The following is a 17,657-nucleotide window of genomic DNA, read 5'->3' on the forward strand; positions in this document are numbered from 1 at the left end:
AGTGTAATGAAAATAGAAAATTAAAGCCACAGTGAGGTATCAGTACATAAACACTACCATGTCCAAAATTAAGAATTAGATAATTTTAAGTGTTGACAGTTATATAGTTCACTGGGGATTCACAGCAAGGAAGGTAAAAAGGTATAACCAACATGAAAAAAAATATGTCACTACTTTGTAAATTTGAACTTGTATCTGTTCAATGAATAGGCAATTTTCATTAAGTCATATCCCCTAGAGAAAATTCTTGTTGTAGCTTAAGTAGCAAAAATTAGGAAATACCAATGTACTTTGTTAGCCCTGTATTTTCACATAATATGGTCTTGAATAGCAAAATATATAAAGAACTATTAAAGTGTGGTAGAGTGAACACGTCTTGCAAGCACAACACTGAGGAGAAAAAGAAGATCCAAGAGTATTGTGTCATGCATCCTGCTTTGGAAAGTTCAAAAGGAAATGCAACTCAACAGTCTAATGTTCTGGAAAACAAACCAACATGGGAAAATTGTTAAGAATTGGGAATGGTTCTTTTCTGAGAATGAAGAGAAAGGAGATGGATGTGATGAGGGGAACACAGATATGAGAGTACCACCACTGTTTTAGTTCTTTTATTGACTGATAGATCCTCATGAGATTTTCTTATTTATTTTATTTTATGTATTTTTGTAAATTTTTATTTATAAAAAGGAAACACTGATAAAAACCATAGGATAAGGGGGGGTACAACTCCACACAGTTCCCACCACCAGACCTCTGTATTCCATCCCCTCACCTGATAGCTTTCCTATACTTTATCCCTTTGGAAGTATGGACCCAGGGTCATTATGGTACAGAAGGTGGAAGATCTGGCTTCTTTAATTGCTTCCTTGCTGAATGAGATTTTATTTTATTTACTTAATATATATATATATATTTAAAAATATTTATTCCCTTTTGTTGCCCTTGTTTTATTGTTGCTGTTACTGATGTCGTTGCTGGATAGGGTAGAAAGAAACGGACAGAGAGAAACGGACAGAGGAGGGGAAGACAGAGAGGGGGAGAGAAAGATAGACACCTGCAGACCTGCTTCACCGTCTGTGAAGTGACTCCCCTGCAGGTGAGGAGCTGGGGGCTTGAACCGGGATCCTTGAGCTTTGTGCCACCTGTGCTTAACCCGTTGCCTGACTCCCAAGATTTTCTTATTATGATGATCATCCTCCCATATTTTCTTTTGCTTGGAGTTTTTTTTTTTTTTTTTTAACAAAGCACTGATAAACATTGGTTTGTGGTATTGTGGGGACTGAACTTGGGACTTTGGAGTTTCAGGCATGAGAGTCTGTGTGCATAACCATTATGGTACCTACCCTCACCCACTCTCCCATACTTTACCAAGATGTTACTTCTATTCTTTTAGATTCATTATGTCTACTTAATGTTTTTATTTATATTATTTTTTAATATGAATACTGAAGTCTTTTGTAAAGATTTATTGATTTATTGATTTACTATGAGGGTAGGAGAAGAGAGAGTAAGAGAAAGAGAGAGTCAAAGCACTGCTCAAATCTGTGTGAGGTGGTAATCAGGAACTGAACCTGTATCCTCTGGTTCCTCAGACAAGCAAGTTCTTTTTCTGACAGTTCTTCTTCTTCTAGCGTTTGCCCTTCTTCCGTAGCCAGTCAACAGCGTCAGGCTGAGCCTGATGTAAAGTTTCGAGACCTCCTTTGAATCTGGAGAGGTGGCAGTCGTTGACTATGTGGGTCATAGTCTGTCTGTAGCCACAGGGGCAGTTCGGGTCATCTCTGGCTCCCCAGCGATGGAACATAGCGGCACACCGGCCATGGCCTGTTCGATAGCGATTGAGGAGGGCCCAATCATAACGTGCTAGGTCAAAGCCGGGTTGATGCTTGCAGGGGTCTGTGATGAGGTGTTTGTTCTTTACCTCAGCTGACTGTCAACTCTGTTTCCAAGAGACTGGAACAGAGAAATTCAGTGTATGCATAGGGGACCAGATTGGGTGACGAGACATCAAGCGTTGAACAGGGTGGGCGAAGATATCCATGTATATTGGCAGGACCGTCGAGCGTAGACGTGGGAAATGAACTTAGATGATGCCGCATCCCGATGAATATCTGGCGGGGCGATGTTGCTAAGAACTGGCAGCCATGGAACCGGGGTGGAACGGATGGTTCCAGAAATTATCCTCATGGAGGAATATAATTTGGAATCGACCAAGTGGACATGGGGGCTACGGAACCATACTGGGGCACAGTATTCTGCAGTGGAATAGCATAATGCCAGAGATGATGATCGTAGTGTGGAAGCACTCGCGCCCCATGAGGAGCTGGCCAGTCTTGCAATGATGTTATTTTCTTATTTATTTTATTTTATGTATTTTTGTAAATTTTTATTTATAAAAAGGAAACACTGATAAAAACCATAGGTAAGAGGGGTACAACTCCACACAGTTCCCACCACCAGAACTCTGTATTCCATCCCCTCACCTGATAGCTTTCCTATACTTTATCCCTTTGGAAGTATGGACCCAGGGTCATTATGGTACAGAAGGTGGAAGATCTGGCTTCTGTAATTGCTTCCTTGCTGAATGAGATTTTATTTTATTTAATATATATGTATTTCTGACAGTGTGGCCTATCAATATAGGACATATCTCTTAGGTCCAATTTATATCTTTTTAAAAAGTCAAATCATAACTTAATTTTCTTGCTCAAGGGACAGGATATGACGTTTACTCATAAAATAATAAGACCTTCATCACTTTTTGTGCTTGACATGCAACCTAATAGTAGCCATTTCCTGCAGTGTCCTTGGCTTTCCTTTGTGACATGAAGCCTGAAGAGGAGAGCTGTGAAGCCACCACTTGCACCTACATACAGTGTGATCTGACAGTTGCTGTGGGAATGAACAGATTGCTTGAACCCTGGCCTTACCTCTTTATTTGTGAGGAAATTCCCCAATATGTCTCTATACCATCTCATTGGCCAGAGTCAGTCTTCTCAACAATCACAGGCCTCTTCATCAGGTAACCTCCCTTCTCTCTTTTAGGCCCTCTCTGTGAATATATCATCAAGGGATTGAAGGAGCTATCAGGGGCTGCAGCCTGTGTGGATGTGTCTCTGCGGGTGGGGGGTGGGGAGAGTCTCACAACTCATGATGCAGGGACTATTCAGTTGTGGATTCCAGCCAGCCTGCATATCAAAGCATCTCTTGTCTTTTCAAGTGTTCAAGAGAACATCTGAAAAATCTGCCCAGTAAACAGCTCACTTTGTTCTTGCTTAGATTTTAATATTTATCTTCCGATCCAAAGCAACATCTGGTGAATGCCAATGGGGAAAAAGATTAGACATTATGAAAAACAGAAGGCTCTTTTCCCCTCTTCTTTTGCTTTTCTTTCCACACAGATTCACAAGTATGAAAAAAGTCATAGAGAAATCCAGCAGATTGTACACTGTTTATTCAAAAGAAGGGAGGGATGCATGGGGGGGGGATTACTGTAGATCTAGGATTTAGAAACTAGATGCTTATAAGAATTTTTGAACTTTGAAAGAAAACAAATACCATACATTTCCAGGTAAAACCTCGTTTTATAAACAAATAAAATTAAAAAAGCATGACCACATTGGTAACTTGAATGGCTTTAATAGCTACTAGCAGTCATTTTTGATGCTGTGTGATATTTCAGTGCAGAATATTTGTTATTTTTTCATTCATTATTTCTTATCTGTAGAGTAGTTATGGCTGATTATTTAATGTAGGGCTATTTTTCCCATTAAAAATAAACAAGACTAATTACTTAGAAGGAAAAAAGCTAAGCAACTTTCCCCCCCCCCATACCTTTCTGCCTTTTTGATGTCCTGAGACAATATATGTTTTAGTATGTGCTTACCACCAGAAATTGTGTTTAATCAGAGGAAGAGAGGGACCCTTCTTGCTTTGTTGCTTTGTAGAAGGTCATGAAGATGTCTGTTTAGTTCACATAGGAGCTGGAATGCTAGAAGCTCTACTGACTAACAGCTGGACACAAGAAGGACATGTTAGTAGTTCCTGGCTCAATGGAAATACAGGGGTTAGGGGCCTGGCGGTAGTGCAGTGGGTTAACTGCACATGGCACAAAGCGCACAGGGATCAGCTTAAGGATCGTGATTCGAGTCCCCAGCTCCCCACCTGCAGGGAGGTCGCTTCATGGGCAGTGAAGCAGGTTTGCAGGTATCCATCCTTCCCTTCCCTCCTTTCTTGATTTCTCTCTGACCTATGCAACAACAGTAGTAGCAATGACAACAATAACAATAACAGCAACAACAAGGGCAACAAAATGGGAAAAATGGCATCCTGGAGCAGCAGATTGGTAGTTCAAGGATCCAGTCCCAGCGATAACCCTGGAGGCAAAAAGGATAAGAAAAAGAAATACAGGGGTTTATTGATATTTAGATTTCCAGAACTGTACGTTCAGACTTTCTATATTCCTTTCTTCTTTTCTCCCAGAGGTAGGTGGTTGAGGCAAGGTAGTCTTATACACTATTAAAAGTTTTACCTGGAGGGTGTCAGGAGGTAGCCAGCGGGTTAAGCCCACGTGGCACGAAGCACAAGGACCTGTGTAAAGATGCTGGTTTGAGCCCTGGGCTTTCCATCTGCAGGGGATTTGCTTCACAGGCAGTAAAGCAGGTCTGCAGGTGTCTTTCTCTTCCCTTCTCTGTCTTCCTGTCCTCTCTCCATTTCTTTCTGTCCTATCCAACAATGAAGACATCAATAACAACAACAACAATAAACAAAAGGGAAAATAATAAATATAAAAAAAATCTTTAAAAAAAGTTATATCTGGGTTGGAAGAAAAGAGCTCACTTGGATAGCCTGTTGCTTTGTCATATGCTCAATCCAGGTTGCAGCCTGGACCTCACCACTGCATTGAGTGAAGCTTTGGTGCTGTGGCTTCTTTTCCCTGCCCTCCCCCCCCACCTTGTCCGGCTCTTTCTATTTGAAAAAGTCAGCCTGGTAGTGAAGGCCTAGAGGTGACTGGGTTACTTCCTTATCTATTAAGATTTCAAAAGTGCTACTCCATATTCTGGTTATTACAGTAAAAAAACAAAACAAAACAAAACTTACGGATGAAAAAACTGCCCTGTGATTTAAACAAGTCTTACTGTTGTTAGATTGGGGGACCAGATCTCCTCTTTGTGGTAAGGAAAATTAATACATGTCTTTAAGGGACAATTGGCAGTGTGCACTCATATCACTATACTTTGTCATACTACAAGGTCCAGCAATTTCAAGTCTACAATTTTAAAACAGTGGCTATAATTTTATTTTATTTTTATTTTGCCTCCAGGGTTATCGTAGGGGCTCAGTCCTGTCACTACAAATCCACTGCTGCTGATAGCCATTTTTTCCATTTGATTGGATAAGACAGAGAAAAATTGAGAAGGGGAGCGGAAGATAGATATGGGGAAGGAAAGAGAAACACCTGTAGACTTGTTTCACCACTTATGAAGCAACTCCCCTGCAGGCGGTGAGCTGAGGGCTAAGACCTGATACTTGTGCTTTATACTATGTGTGCTTAACTCAGTGCACCACCGCCCCCACACTATAATTTTATATGTTATAATTTTATGACTAACCCATTTTTTGAAGTTTAAAAATAAATTTTCTGAAATTAAATGTAATTAGTAATAATGCATATCTATAACATATTGGGAATTAAAAGATGCAGGTCACAAAATAGTGTATTAACTTAAGCCTAAAATTATGTATAATGGAGATGAGAAAAACACAAGAATAATGTATTTTAAAATGTTAGTGTTTGATACTTATGTTTTTCAGTGAGCTTTTAATGAATTTTTTAGCAAACATGTATTAAGTTATTAACTAGAAAGTATGTATAAATTAAGCAAGGGAAATTATGACAATTATACACTGAATGGTCTACTTTGTGTACTGTGGACATCGTGCTTATGATATTAGAGAACCACTTTACAAGGCTTTTGCAAAAAACTCATTTCCATTAAATCCTTATTCCATGCCATAGCCACTGGGGCTTGATATCATTTTGCAAAGGCCAACATTTGTCTGTGGGGGAAAAATATGCCCACTTTGCCCATCTGTTCACCATCCATTCATCCAACCCTTCACCCATTATTTATTTATTTATTTTTGCCTTCAGGGTTATTGCTGGCACTCAGTACCCGCACTATGAATGTACTGCTCCTGGAGGCCATTTTTCTCATTTTGTTGCCCTTGTTACCCTTGTTATTATTATGGTTGTCATTGCTGTTGTTGTTGTTGGATAGGACAGAGAAAATCGAGAGAGGAGGGGATACAGACAGGGGGAGAGAAAGAGAGACATCTGCTGATCTGCTTTACTGCTCATGAAGTGACCCCCCTGTAGGTGGGGAGCCAGGAGTTTGAACTGGGTTCCCAATGTTGGTCCTTGTGCTTCGCACCATGTGCGCTTAACCCACTGTGCTACTGCCACCTCCATTATTTTTATCTGCTGTGTCAGGAGTTGTTGCCATCATGGTGAGTAAAACATCAAAATGCCTATCCTTCAGGGTAGAGGAAGAAGTCAGACAATAAGCAAAAACTATCAGATTCTGTGATAAGGGCTATAAAATTAAGGAAAAATAATGGAGGCCCATGTTCTTCCAAAGGGACTTTTATTTAGAATTTAGTGGAAGAGGTGTCCTTATGGGGAGTTGGGCAATGTGGGCAGTGAATGTGAAGGATCTATCAAGTTTTATGAGATGCCCATGGGGTATGCAAGGTAGAGATAGAGGAACAAGAGAGTAAAGTGGCTTTGGATGAGTGTGGGGAGGGAAGTAGTGCCTTGAGATATAGGAAGAAATTTGTATTCCATTCTAAGTGCAGCTTAAGTGAATTTCCAAAGTCACAGAGTTAAGCTTTGGCAAGGATTCTGACTCACAGTGTACTTCGCACAATGTTCTCCTTGGCAATGAGAGCCTTGGTTGAACTGTATGGATTCAGTGGGATTTCAAAGCTATACAAACCAATTACAGGCTAAATCAGGGACATAGATAAAAGTATTTTAAAAATTACTTGGCCTGTAAGTATTTTTACTATATATTCTAGGGAGTCGGTATAAGACGATAATTACTTACTTTTGGATCTGATCAGAGCAGCTGAAAGAACAGTAGATTGGGAGTCAGGATCTTAAATTCTGGGTATATCTCTCTGCACATTTGTTGGCCTTTAATTTTGACCAATTGCAGTACTTAATTCATCTTTATTGTGAAGGTGGAGCTTTTAAGAAGCTTTAAAATGTTAGTTTCTTTTGGTATCCTAATATCTCTACAATTGATGAATGCTTATAAAATCATAATTATTTACTAAGAGTGCAAGAAAGCCATAGTACTTGTTCAGCACATTGCTCCTGCATAGGATCCAGGCAGTGCCAGTGATAAAACTTGAAATCTTTTTTTTTTATTTATGAAAATGAAACATTGACAAAACCATAGGATAAGAGGGACACAGCTCCACACAGTCCCGACCACCAGAACTCCATATCCCATCTACTCCCTTGATGGCTTTCCTATTTTTTAACCCTCTGGGAGTATGGATCCAACGTCATTGTGGGATGCATAAGGTGGAAGTTCTGGCTTCTGTAATTGCTTCCTTGATGAACATGGGCATTGACAGGCCGATCCATGCTCCCAGCCTGCTTCTCTCTTTCCCTAGTAGGGTGAGGCTCTGAGGAAGCAGAGCTCCAGGACACATTGGTGGGGTTGTCTGTCCAGGGAAGTCTGTTTGGCATCATGCTAGCATCTGGAACCTGGTGGCTGAAAAGTGAGTTAACATACAAAGTCAAACAAATCGTTGAACAATCATGAACCTAAAGGCTGGAATAGTGCAGATGAAGAGTTGGAGGATACTCCATTTCCCGCACTCTGCCACTAAGTTACCTTCTAGTTTCCTGGTTCTAGCTTTTCAATGAGAAGAATTTCTAGTAGTATAATTAAAGAGAAATTTTAAAATAATATGTGTATTGAACAAAGTTTGGAAAAAAAACGTAGATAATGGAAAAACATTATAACCTTTCTTAAACAAGAATAAAGTTATTCAGTTGGGTTGCTACAGGATATTGAAAAGAGGGCAAAAAAGCCCCTCAAGTTTGCTCTGTTTTAAATCATTTCATTGGGGAGAGGGTAATGGTTTACAATACAGTTATTGACACATGGTGCTGTAATAGGTGTTTTTGGAAAACACTCACTACCAATATAGGTCCTTTTCTACTATCGCGCAGCAGGTTACCTTTGCTGGTAGGAAGCATAGAAAAGACCAAAGATTTGCTAGGAGGGTGGATTTCTCAATGTTCTGAAAGGTAGTAAAGGAAGTTGTGCACTTATTTCCTTGAGCCCCTATTAGGTTATTCATTCACTCAGTGCAAAAGTCTTGTTTATGGGAATGAGAAAACAGTTAAGGTGATAAACCAGAGAAATTGACACAGGACTGAAAGACAGGGTGGGAAAATACTCCCTCACTTCCCCAAAAAGAAAAGAAAAATAAGGGGGTGGTGCTAGATATTTAGGTGACTTATGTGAGAAATTTATACAACTGTACAATTGATCTTGACAAACTTCTAGCATGAGATATTTGTCTAATGGTTTGAAACCTTCAAAAATGGAAGCATCTATCTGGGCTCTAATTGACAATGGATGTGATAGAATGGTGAACCAACATCATCTTCTTTCTGATGGATTTGCAGGTGATTTATGAGGGAAATCTGCTCCAACTGTTTTGGTTCCCCCACTTCCTGCTTCCCCTGCCCCAACCTTCAGTAGCAAATGATAGGTTTTAGCTGAAAAACCCAGTGTGACTGTATACAAGTGGCTTTGAAGTTACACATCCTAAATAAAAATGTTCTTGTGGATTTTGTATTCAATTCCATGATTTCCATATTTACCTAAATATTACATTACATTTTCATTTAAAAGTTAAATTACTTTGCTTTTTTCTTTCTGAATTTTTAAGTACCACTGACATTCTAAAAGCAAATGCAGTATTTATCCTGTGGCTTTGTCAATCCCCTGAATGGATTTTTAACTCCACTACAACTTCCAGATGCCCCACTCATTTAAACATTGGGTCAATATCAGTGAACTAACATATAAGGATAATTAATGTAGATTCTCATATTTATATTCAACAGTACTACCACCCACATCACTGCCTTTAAAAACTATAACAAGAGCTGCCTTTATCTGATAGTGTATACTAGATTCTGTGCAGATTATTTCTTGAGCTTCATTTCCTTTAATTCATTAAACAGCTTTATATAAAATAGGTACTTAGTGATTAGTATCTTGTAAGTATGGGAATTAAAGTTTACAATGTCATACCTTTTTTTGGAAAGAATTTTATTGGGGGATTAATGATTTGCAGTCAATAGTAAATACAGTTGTTGGTGCATGTGTAACATTTCTCAGTTTTCTGCATAGTACTCTGACCCCCATCTAAGTCCTCCTCCACCATCATACTCCAGAACCTGAACTCCCCACCCAGCAGAATGCTTTACTTTAGTGCAATACACCAAGAGAGTCATATATATATGCCTCCAAGGTTATCACTGGAGCTTGGTGCCTGTACTAAGAATCCATTGTTCTTGGAGACTATTTTTTTCATTTTGTTGCCCTTGTTGTTTATCGTTATTGTTGTTGTTATTGCTGTTGTTGTTGTTAGGACCGAGAGAAATTGAGAGAGGAGAGGAAGACAGAGGGGGGAGAGAAAGATAGACACCTGCAGATCTGCTGGGAGAGCATATGTGGTCAACCCAAACTGTGCATTCAGTTCTGGGAGAATTATGTTAAGAAAAGAAAAGAAAAGAAAAGAAAACAAAAGAAAAGAAAAGAGAAGAAAAGAAGAGAAACTGATAGGCTGTGGACAGTAGTGCGAGGAGAAAGTAAGTGTAGGGGTTTTGTTTTGAATAGATGAGATCTGGGAATGCTTTAGCATGAAGGCAAAGATGAGTTGTGAGATGTGGTTATCGTGGTCGTTATTTGTAGCACATCATATCACATTGATTTGAAAAAGGATGCTCAAGTTCTACATGATTTATAGTTTTAGAAGCAGTGGCCTCTTGCCCTTTGAGCTCCTCTTCCTGTTCTTCTTCTCGGATCTTCTGTTTTCATGGGTGATGTCCAGTCATTGTATCAAAGCCTGAGGGCTCTGCTGTAGAGACAGTGCAACTGATTTCCAAAGAGATGCCACGACACTTTGTTGCTTGATTTTATGCAAATCTCCTGATCTCCTTAGATTATATATATATATATATTTGGTCTGAGTGCCTTTACCTAATTTACTGGCCAGAATGAGATCATTCATATGAAACTGTTGAAACAGAAAATATAATGCATTATTATTGCTACTAATCTTTGAGTTAGTTGCCACAATGCATAAAGCTAAGATTATTCTTGAATAAATATCACACCTGTTGGGGACAGTTGCCTGCAGTATCCTCTCTCTCTTCCACACCACATATTTTTAGACTTTCTGTAGTGCTATACTGCTGTTTTTCATTTTAAATCCAGTCTGGTTTCTCCCCTTAAAGCAAGCGGACTTTGAAAATGAGTGGCTGGTAGTATAACTGGCACATATATCGAATCTCCTTAGTCTGGGCTGTTAAGTAAGTTTAATTAATTTACTAAGTTAATGTTCCACTGCTAGCAACAGAGCCTCATTGCCATCAGCGGGGAGAAGGAATTGAAAGCCTAAATGAGCTCATTTTTTCACAGTTGGAATTAGGGACCAGTTAGCCAATTGTGTGGGTTTTCCAATTTCTCCATCTGCCCTGGGGGGATCCAGGCAATCCACTCCCCCAACACTCAAGTGTGAGTAAGATCAGGAAGAAGGGAAGGTAAAGAAAAAAATACACTCTCCCCAGTATTTGCTTCCATCTTTGGAGCTGGAAATATTGTCTGTGTATTGCTTGTTAAGTTGGGTTTGGACATGCGTTTGCTAATGTTTCTAATAGATTTGGAAAAGAGAAAGGCCTCTGTGGAAGATATTTACCATGTACATTTTCATTGCAGGGTGTGCAGATAAAGGGAAAACAAATAAACAATAAAAGAATGGAAACAGAATTACAGAAATTTGCAAAATTTGACAAATGGTGGCCTGTAGTTGCCACAAGCTAATGGCTTGCAATGATTAATAAGAGTAAAAATAATTGCATTTCATTAAGATTGATGACACCCCATTTAACCTCCCCTCTCGTTTCAGCCCTAAAGTGGAAAGAGATGAAGTTCTCATCTATAATAGCTCCTGTAACATTACCATGGAAACTGAGGCAAAGATAGAGTGTGAGACGCCTAATCAGCCAATTACCGCCAAGATTACTGAGATACGAAAAAGCTGGGGCCAGAACACTCAGGTATAATCAAATTTTTTTTTCAGACTGATTCAAACAGCTCAAATTAAATTTGTAATATTGTGTACATTAAAAAAACAATTTAGTCCAAATGGCAGCGATATATAATATTAAATGCTCTCAAACTTTGAGGAGCTGGTCTAATGCACAACATCTGAAATCATAGTTAACTATGGTTAATCATATATTTTTTTCAAAAATTAATGAGTGCTGCCTAGGCTCTTTTAAAGCAAATTCTAAACAGATAATCTCTGCAAAATTCTAAACAGATAATCTCTGCATTTTGTGTTGTTTTCTGCGCACATGTTTGAATGGGGACTCTCTGTCATTTATTCTTTTCTAATGAAGTAAATTGCCTACAATTTAGCCAGACCCTTCTGGAAGGTTTCCAAGTCATTCAGCCCTTTGGAGCTGGTGAGATGGCAATGTCTGCTGGTTCACTGCTTCATATCCATTTTGTGGGGAGTGTAGTGGAGCTTCTGCTTTTGAGAGGTTTCTGTGGAAATTAGAACCGAAAGAGACTTCAGGTCATTTGGCCCAGTCTTGCTACCTCAGTTAATCTATTTTAAAATAGCCTAAGCCACTCCCTCCACGTGGTTCTTCTAAGAACATGTTCTTCTAAGTCCCTTGAGAGAGATTCCACAGTCTCCCCAGGGAATCTTTGAGAATTGAAACCAGAGGCTAGGGGCTTTTGGGAAAAAATATCAGATAATCTTTTACAACTCACCAGGCTTCTCATGGTACACAGATAAAAAATAATATTTATTGAGCACCTACTCCCTTAGGTGCCTTTCTCTTTATGAAAGCAATTCTCAGATTTTTCTCTTTGTTGTCTCTTTTATTTGGAACAAACATTTATTGAGTGGCTATTATGTGCCACATGCTATACTAAATTCTCTTGTGAGTGCAACTTCAGTTCAGCTTTCTCAATCCAAAACTGGACACCCCGGGTTCATAATGCATGTCTTTCTGTAACTAGTGTGGAACACGTATGCAATTGATCCTTCCCTAACTCCTCTGGTTCTGCCTTCTTACTCTGTTAAGAAGGCAGGGTACCATTTCCTTATTAGGCTTATCGTCTCTCCAGGCTTCTCTGGTTCTTTTGACTTCTTTTCAGTTTCTCAAACCTGTCATTTCTTGCTTCACCGTGTCCCCCCAAATACAGCTCTTCTTTTTAATTAATTGCCAATTTTAATTCTTCATTTCCAACATGATTACCCTCTAAATTAGATTCCGCATGGCTTCTATGCTCTTTTCTAAGCAGTCTGCTGTCAGTGGTGACTTGAAGATTTTTGATAGTGAAGTGGGGCTGCTAAAGCAGTGTTGTGCTGTGGAGGGACCTGTTGTCTGATGAGGAGCTGTGCGGCTCTGCATGCTTCTTAAGCCATTCTGGATCTCAGCTTCTACCAGGGTTATAACCTGGGGTTGTTGGATTGTTCATATGGGGACATGCTGATAAAAGGGAGGGAGGAGGCAGATTGTAGATATTGGAGGTAGACAGCTGGCATTTGCACACAACATTTGCTACCTGAGGGCTAGTATTTATTGATTTATTTCTGTATTTGTTTTTGAATAGAGACAAAGAGAAATGGAGAGGAGAGGGGGAAGAAGAGAGGGAGAGAGAGAGAAATAGAGACACCCGCAGTACTTCTTCACCGCTCATGAAGCTTCCTACTTGCAGGTGGAAATCTGGGGCTTGAACATATGCCATTGAGCATGGTAATGTGTGTGCTCAACCAAGGGATTACTACCTGATACCCTCAGGTTTGTTTCTTAATTCTTCTGTGCTTCAGATTTCTCATCTGTCAAGTGAGGATAGTAATATCATCTACCTACTAGGGCTGGCGTGAGGATTTGAACATAAGAGGCAGTATGAGATGTAACTCACACAGAGTAAACATTTAATGTTGCCTTATGTTGGCCAAACTGGTTTGCTGGTAGTAGTGATAGAAAACAGTAGGTAGTACTTGTCTACTTTCACTAGATCATTTTAATTCTTAGATTTAATTTTGCACTGTTTCAGACTAATTTTGAATTTTGGTAGGTTTAAATGATTCAGTCATCTTTGAATATTTTTAGAACATGCATTTATGGAGTTTCAGCCATGTACAAGACTATCTGCCATTCACTGAAAGAGATTAAAAATAACATGGAAAGAACCTCCCCCCCCCCCAATACACAAGGATAGTAAGGAAGAGAGGTCATGTGTGGAAGCAGGTGAGGCTCAAAGAAGGATAAGTAGATTCAGTCTAGTAATTCATCATCATGACTGGTTAGAATGTTGAACACTAGATAAATCCACTCATGTGAGAAATAAATCAACTGAGTCAAGCATTGATCCATTAATTTAGGTTACTTAAATTGGGAAATGGAGAGGAAGGAACATATATAGCTATGAACTTTTGGTAATTTATGCTAAAATTGAATTAGACAAAATTAAATATGGTAGAGAAGTTTATGTACTGACTTCTGATCTTTTCATTCACCAAAGCTCTGAAGGTGTCATCTTTCTCCCTCTCTTCTCTCAATTTCTCTCTATCCTATCAAAAAAAAAAAGGAAAGAAAGGAAGAAAGGAGGAAAATGGCCACCAGGAACAGTAGATTCCTAGCACTGGCACTGAGCCTCAGTGGTAACCCTGGGGACAAATTATATTATATTAATTATATTAATAAAATATTATATATCCCAATGCTCTTGATTTGCAATTTGTAATATCCAGCTGAGAATTAACTATCTCTGAATTTTAGATTTTTCAAACCTCAGTGCCCAATGATATCTCCAAGTGAATATTGACATGGCATCTCAACTTTAACAGATTTAAAATTTAAAACCCTGATTTGCAACATTTCCTCAGGCTTGCCTTTACTGTAGTCCTGAAAGGCCATTCTTTGCATCAGTTTCTTTCCATAGTTGTTCTCTGATTTCATCTTTCATTTCTCTCACATTTTAGCTTCTTGATCCCAAGCTGCCTGGTCTACTGGCTTTTCACTATTTCTGGAACTTGCCAGGCTTGCTCCTACATGAGAACCTTTACATTTTCTCTTCTTTCCAGTTAGAATACTCTTTCCCATCTGTTACCCAGTAGAATCATTCACTTACTAACTACCCTATTTAAGATTGTAAGCCAGGGCTGCCTTTTCCAAATATCATATTGATAATTTCTCTGTTTTATTTTCTGTACTCATCATTCTCCTCCTTCTCTCTTTTCTCATTCTCTCTCATCTTTTGTACTCTGAGAGATTGTATCTATTACTCTCAAGATAAAGTTTTAACACCAAAGCGAAATTATTTGCCTGGAGATGAAAAATTGGTTTGGCTCTTCATGGATTTTAGGACAAAGGTCAAACTTGACCACACCCACTGCAACTCTGAAACTCCAGGACAAGACTTGGGAAAGGAAAAAAGAGCAGGGAAGGTAGATTGCCCCCACATTGATTCTCACAAGGATTTCTTTAGCTTTCATGTCAACCATCCAGATATTTTACTTAGCAATTTCAATTGTGATAACTTGAAGAAGTTTCTCTAACCGTCTGGTTTGCTAGAATCTGAAACAGTGTTATTGAAGTTATTGGGGAAATGATTTTAAGATTCCATACCCCATCAAATAATATTTAGAATAAGGACATATTTATACATATACATATATATGACTATGTTATTTATATATATTAGAACATGTTACCTTTGTGCACTATATGGAAAAATGACACACATTGGCAAACTCTAAGATGAATCGAAGAAGGAAGATAGGATATATCAGAAACACTAATGAGCAACCCCCATAGCCTTCACCCCCTAAATAATAAGAACAATAACAAGTAGAAATTGTAGGATATGTAGCTCTAAAACTTAATATAGTTAAGAATATATTCTTAATTGAATAGATCCAGGAAGTTCCTCTTTCAAGTTGGTATAATAAACAAAGAATAAGGCATAGAGATATTAAACTCCCTCTTTGATAATATAAGGAAGCATTTGTTTCATAAACTACATTATATGAAGATGGACAGTAAAATGGGCAAATGGTAAATGAGTTACTGGCATGGAGGAAATTCAAAATTGCATTCTTGAAAAATGGAAACTTAGATATAAATCAAGGCACTTTGCTCCAAAAAAATCCCTTAAACAAACATTGGATTTTTAGAAATTTAGGTAACAAGAAATGGATAGATTAGGTGAGGATGATAAAAAGAGGGGCTGCCTGAAATCCCTTATAAACTGTCACTAGACTCCTAGGTTGCTATCACTATCTAACCCAACCAGACAGCTATTCTAATCCCTACTACCAGGAAGCTGAGACATCTTTTCTGGACAAATTAAATGAATGAGTTATTAATTAGTGCTAGATTAAAAACATTTTATTGGGGAGTGCTAGATGTTAAACACAAGAAAGGTGGAGATAGAGAATTAAATTAAAGTCAAGAGGATGAGTGGGAAATTTGTCTATTCTTTGGAGAGAAGTCAATATATTCCTTCCCCTCAGATTTTTTTTTTCCTGTTTCAGTATCATACTGTTAGGATAGTGGGACACTAAAGGCCCAGAGGAAGAGGTTAGATCCATAGACTCTTTCAGTTTTTAGCACCAAAATGTTAAAATTGTGGGATGCTGAAAATGAGGCAAATAGAGTACAGAGTACAGACAAAGGTAAGTTTAATATAGTAGCCAAGGGGTTAAGGGGAGAAGCCACAGTTAGGATGGTATCAATGGTTGATCCTTATGTAGATTCCTGGCATGGGAATGGTCGTGGCATGGGTCATAGGATTTATGGTCCATTTTTGGTTGGAGATGTCCGGGGGTGCAAGCTGGGGTAAATCTTCCTGTCTGGGTGAGAGGTCTGCTTATTCTCAGCATGTCCCATTCAGTCTGTTTCAGCAAGAGAAGTTCTTCTTGTGAGAGTAGGGGATCAGACTTTAGCATGTTTCCTTCAATAGCAACAGGAATCCTACTCCTTCCAGAAAGGATATGGGAAGAAACTTTTCTAGAGAAATTAATCTGAATTAAAGCTGTATAGATTTTTGGCATTTGGAAGTCTTATGAAATCCCACATAAACTTTTGCATTTTTACTCTTTAATGCAATTTGACAGAATTTTGGTTAAGGGTGTGGTAACTTATATGTGCTATAGAAGGGTATGAAAATATTCCTGAAATCTTAATCATTTTTGCATATCATTGTTAAATAATTAATAAAACATATACATTATAAAAAGAACTTTGGTTTTAGTTATGAGAGGATACTAAGTTTCAGACTTACCCTCATAGCATACATGCCTATAAAACCATTCAAAATATATAAAAAATGTTGGATACCAGTCAGAACAAGACTAACATTTGAAATAAGGAAAAGACACATGGAGGGTGACTTTATGTCGGAGACAGTATTTCAGATATTTCACCTGGAATTGGACTTCAGAGAGAAACAGTCTTATTGGGTGGAGCTGTGACGAGTTTCTTATATAGCAAGGAGGGATAGATAAGAAAGCAAAGGTCAGAGACTAGAGGGATATTTGGTGCAATAATAGACAAAACTTTGCAAGATCTGATGTCGAATACAAGCCAGCAGATCTAAGGAACATATTGAATCCATGTCATAGGGAATGTAGAGAGAACTATTATTGAGTTTCTCAGTAGAGTTATGATTAAGTCTTTGTTTTTGTTTTCACAATGACCAGGGCTTCACTTCTCCAGGCTAACTTTCTCAGATGGTAAAGTAGGAACAAAGATTATGAGATAAAAGGGGAGAGGGTAAGATGACATAGTATGAAAACTTGTTCTCTCTCTGTAGTGTGGTGGGGGCTGAAACTTGAATTATTCACATGACAAAGCAGATACACTGTCCAGGTGAACTAGCTTGCCTGCCTGTTAATACTAATTTTTTAATTGATTTAATGATTGACAAGATTATAGGATAAGAGGGGTACAATTCCATACAATTCCCACCACCAGAGTTCCATACCCCATCCCTCCATTGGAAGCTTTCCTATTCTTTTTTTAAAAATTTTACGAGAGAGAGAGAGAGAGAGAGAGAGAGAGAGAGAGAGAGAGAGAGAGAGAAGGGCACTGCTCAGCTCTGGCTGATAGTGGTGCTAGGGATTGATCCTGGTACTTCAGAGCCTTAGGCATGAAAGGTTCTTATAGAACCATTATTCTGTCTCCCCAGCCCAAATTTCATGTTCTTTATCCCTCTGGGAGTATGGGCTTAGGATCATTATAGGATGAGATGCCAATTCTTTCAGTTGTGATATCAGATATATTTTTAAAATTTAAAAAAAAATTTATTTATATA

At 38.6% G+C, this 17,657-nt stretch overlaps 1 protein-coding gene across 8 annotated transcripts in view; it reads left to right on the top strand.

Annotated features, from left to right (window-relative positions):
• The window catches only part of PKHD1 (PKHD1 ciliary IPT domain containing fibrocystin/polyductin), a 617,401-nt gene that overhangs the window by 123,407 nt on the left and 476,337 nt on the right, over window positions 1-17,657 (top strand). For all 8 annotated transcript variants that reach the window (XM_007516520.3, XM_060190048.1, XM_060190049.1 and 5 more), the window contains 2 exons: window positions 2,800-3,019; window positions 11,224-11,374. In XM_007516520.3, the coding sequence (XP_007516582.1) occupies window positions 2,800-3,019; window positions 11,224-11,374 (371 nt within the window). The remainder of the gene's footprint in view (window positions 1-2,799; window positions 3,020-11,223; window positions 11,375-17,657) is intronic.

Source organism: Erinaceus europaeus, chromosome 4 (assembly GCF_950295315.1).
Source record: "Erinaceus europaeus chromosome 4, mEriEur2.1, whole genome shotgun sequence".
Classification (NCBI taxonomy): Eukaryota; Metazoa; Chordata; class Mammalia; order Eulipotyphla; family Erinaceidae; genus Erinaceus; species Erinaceus europaeus.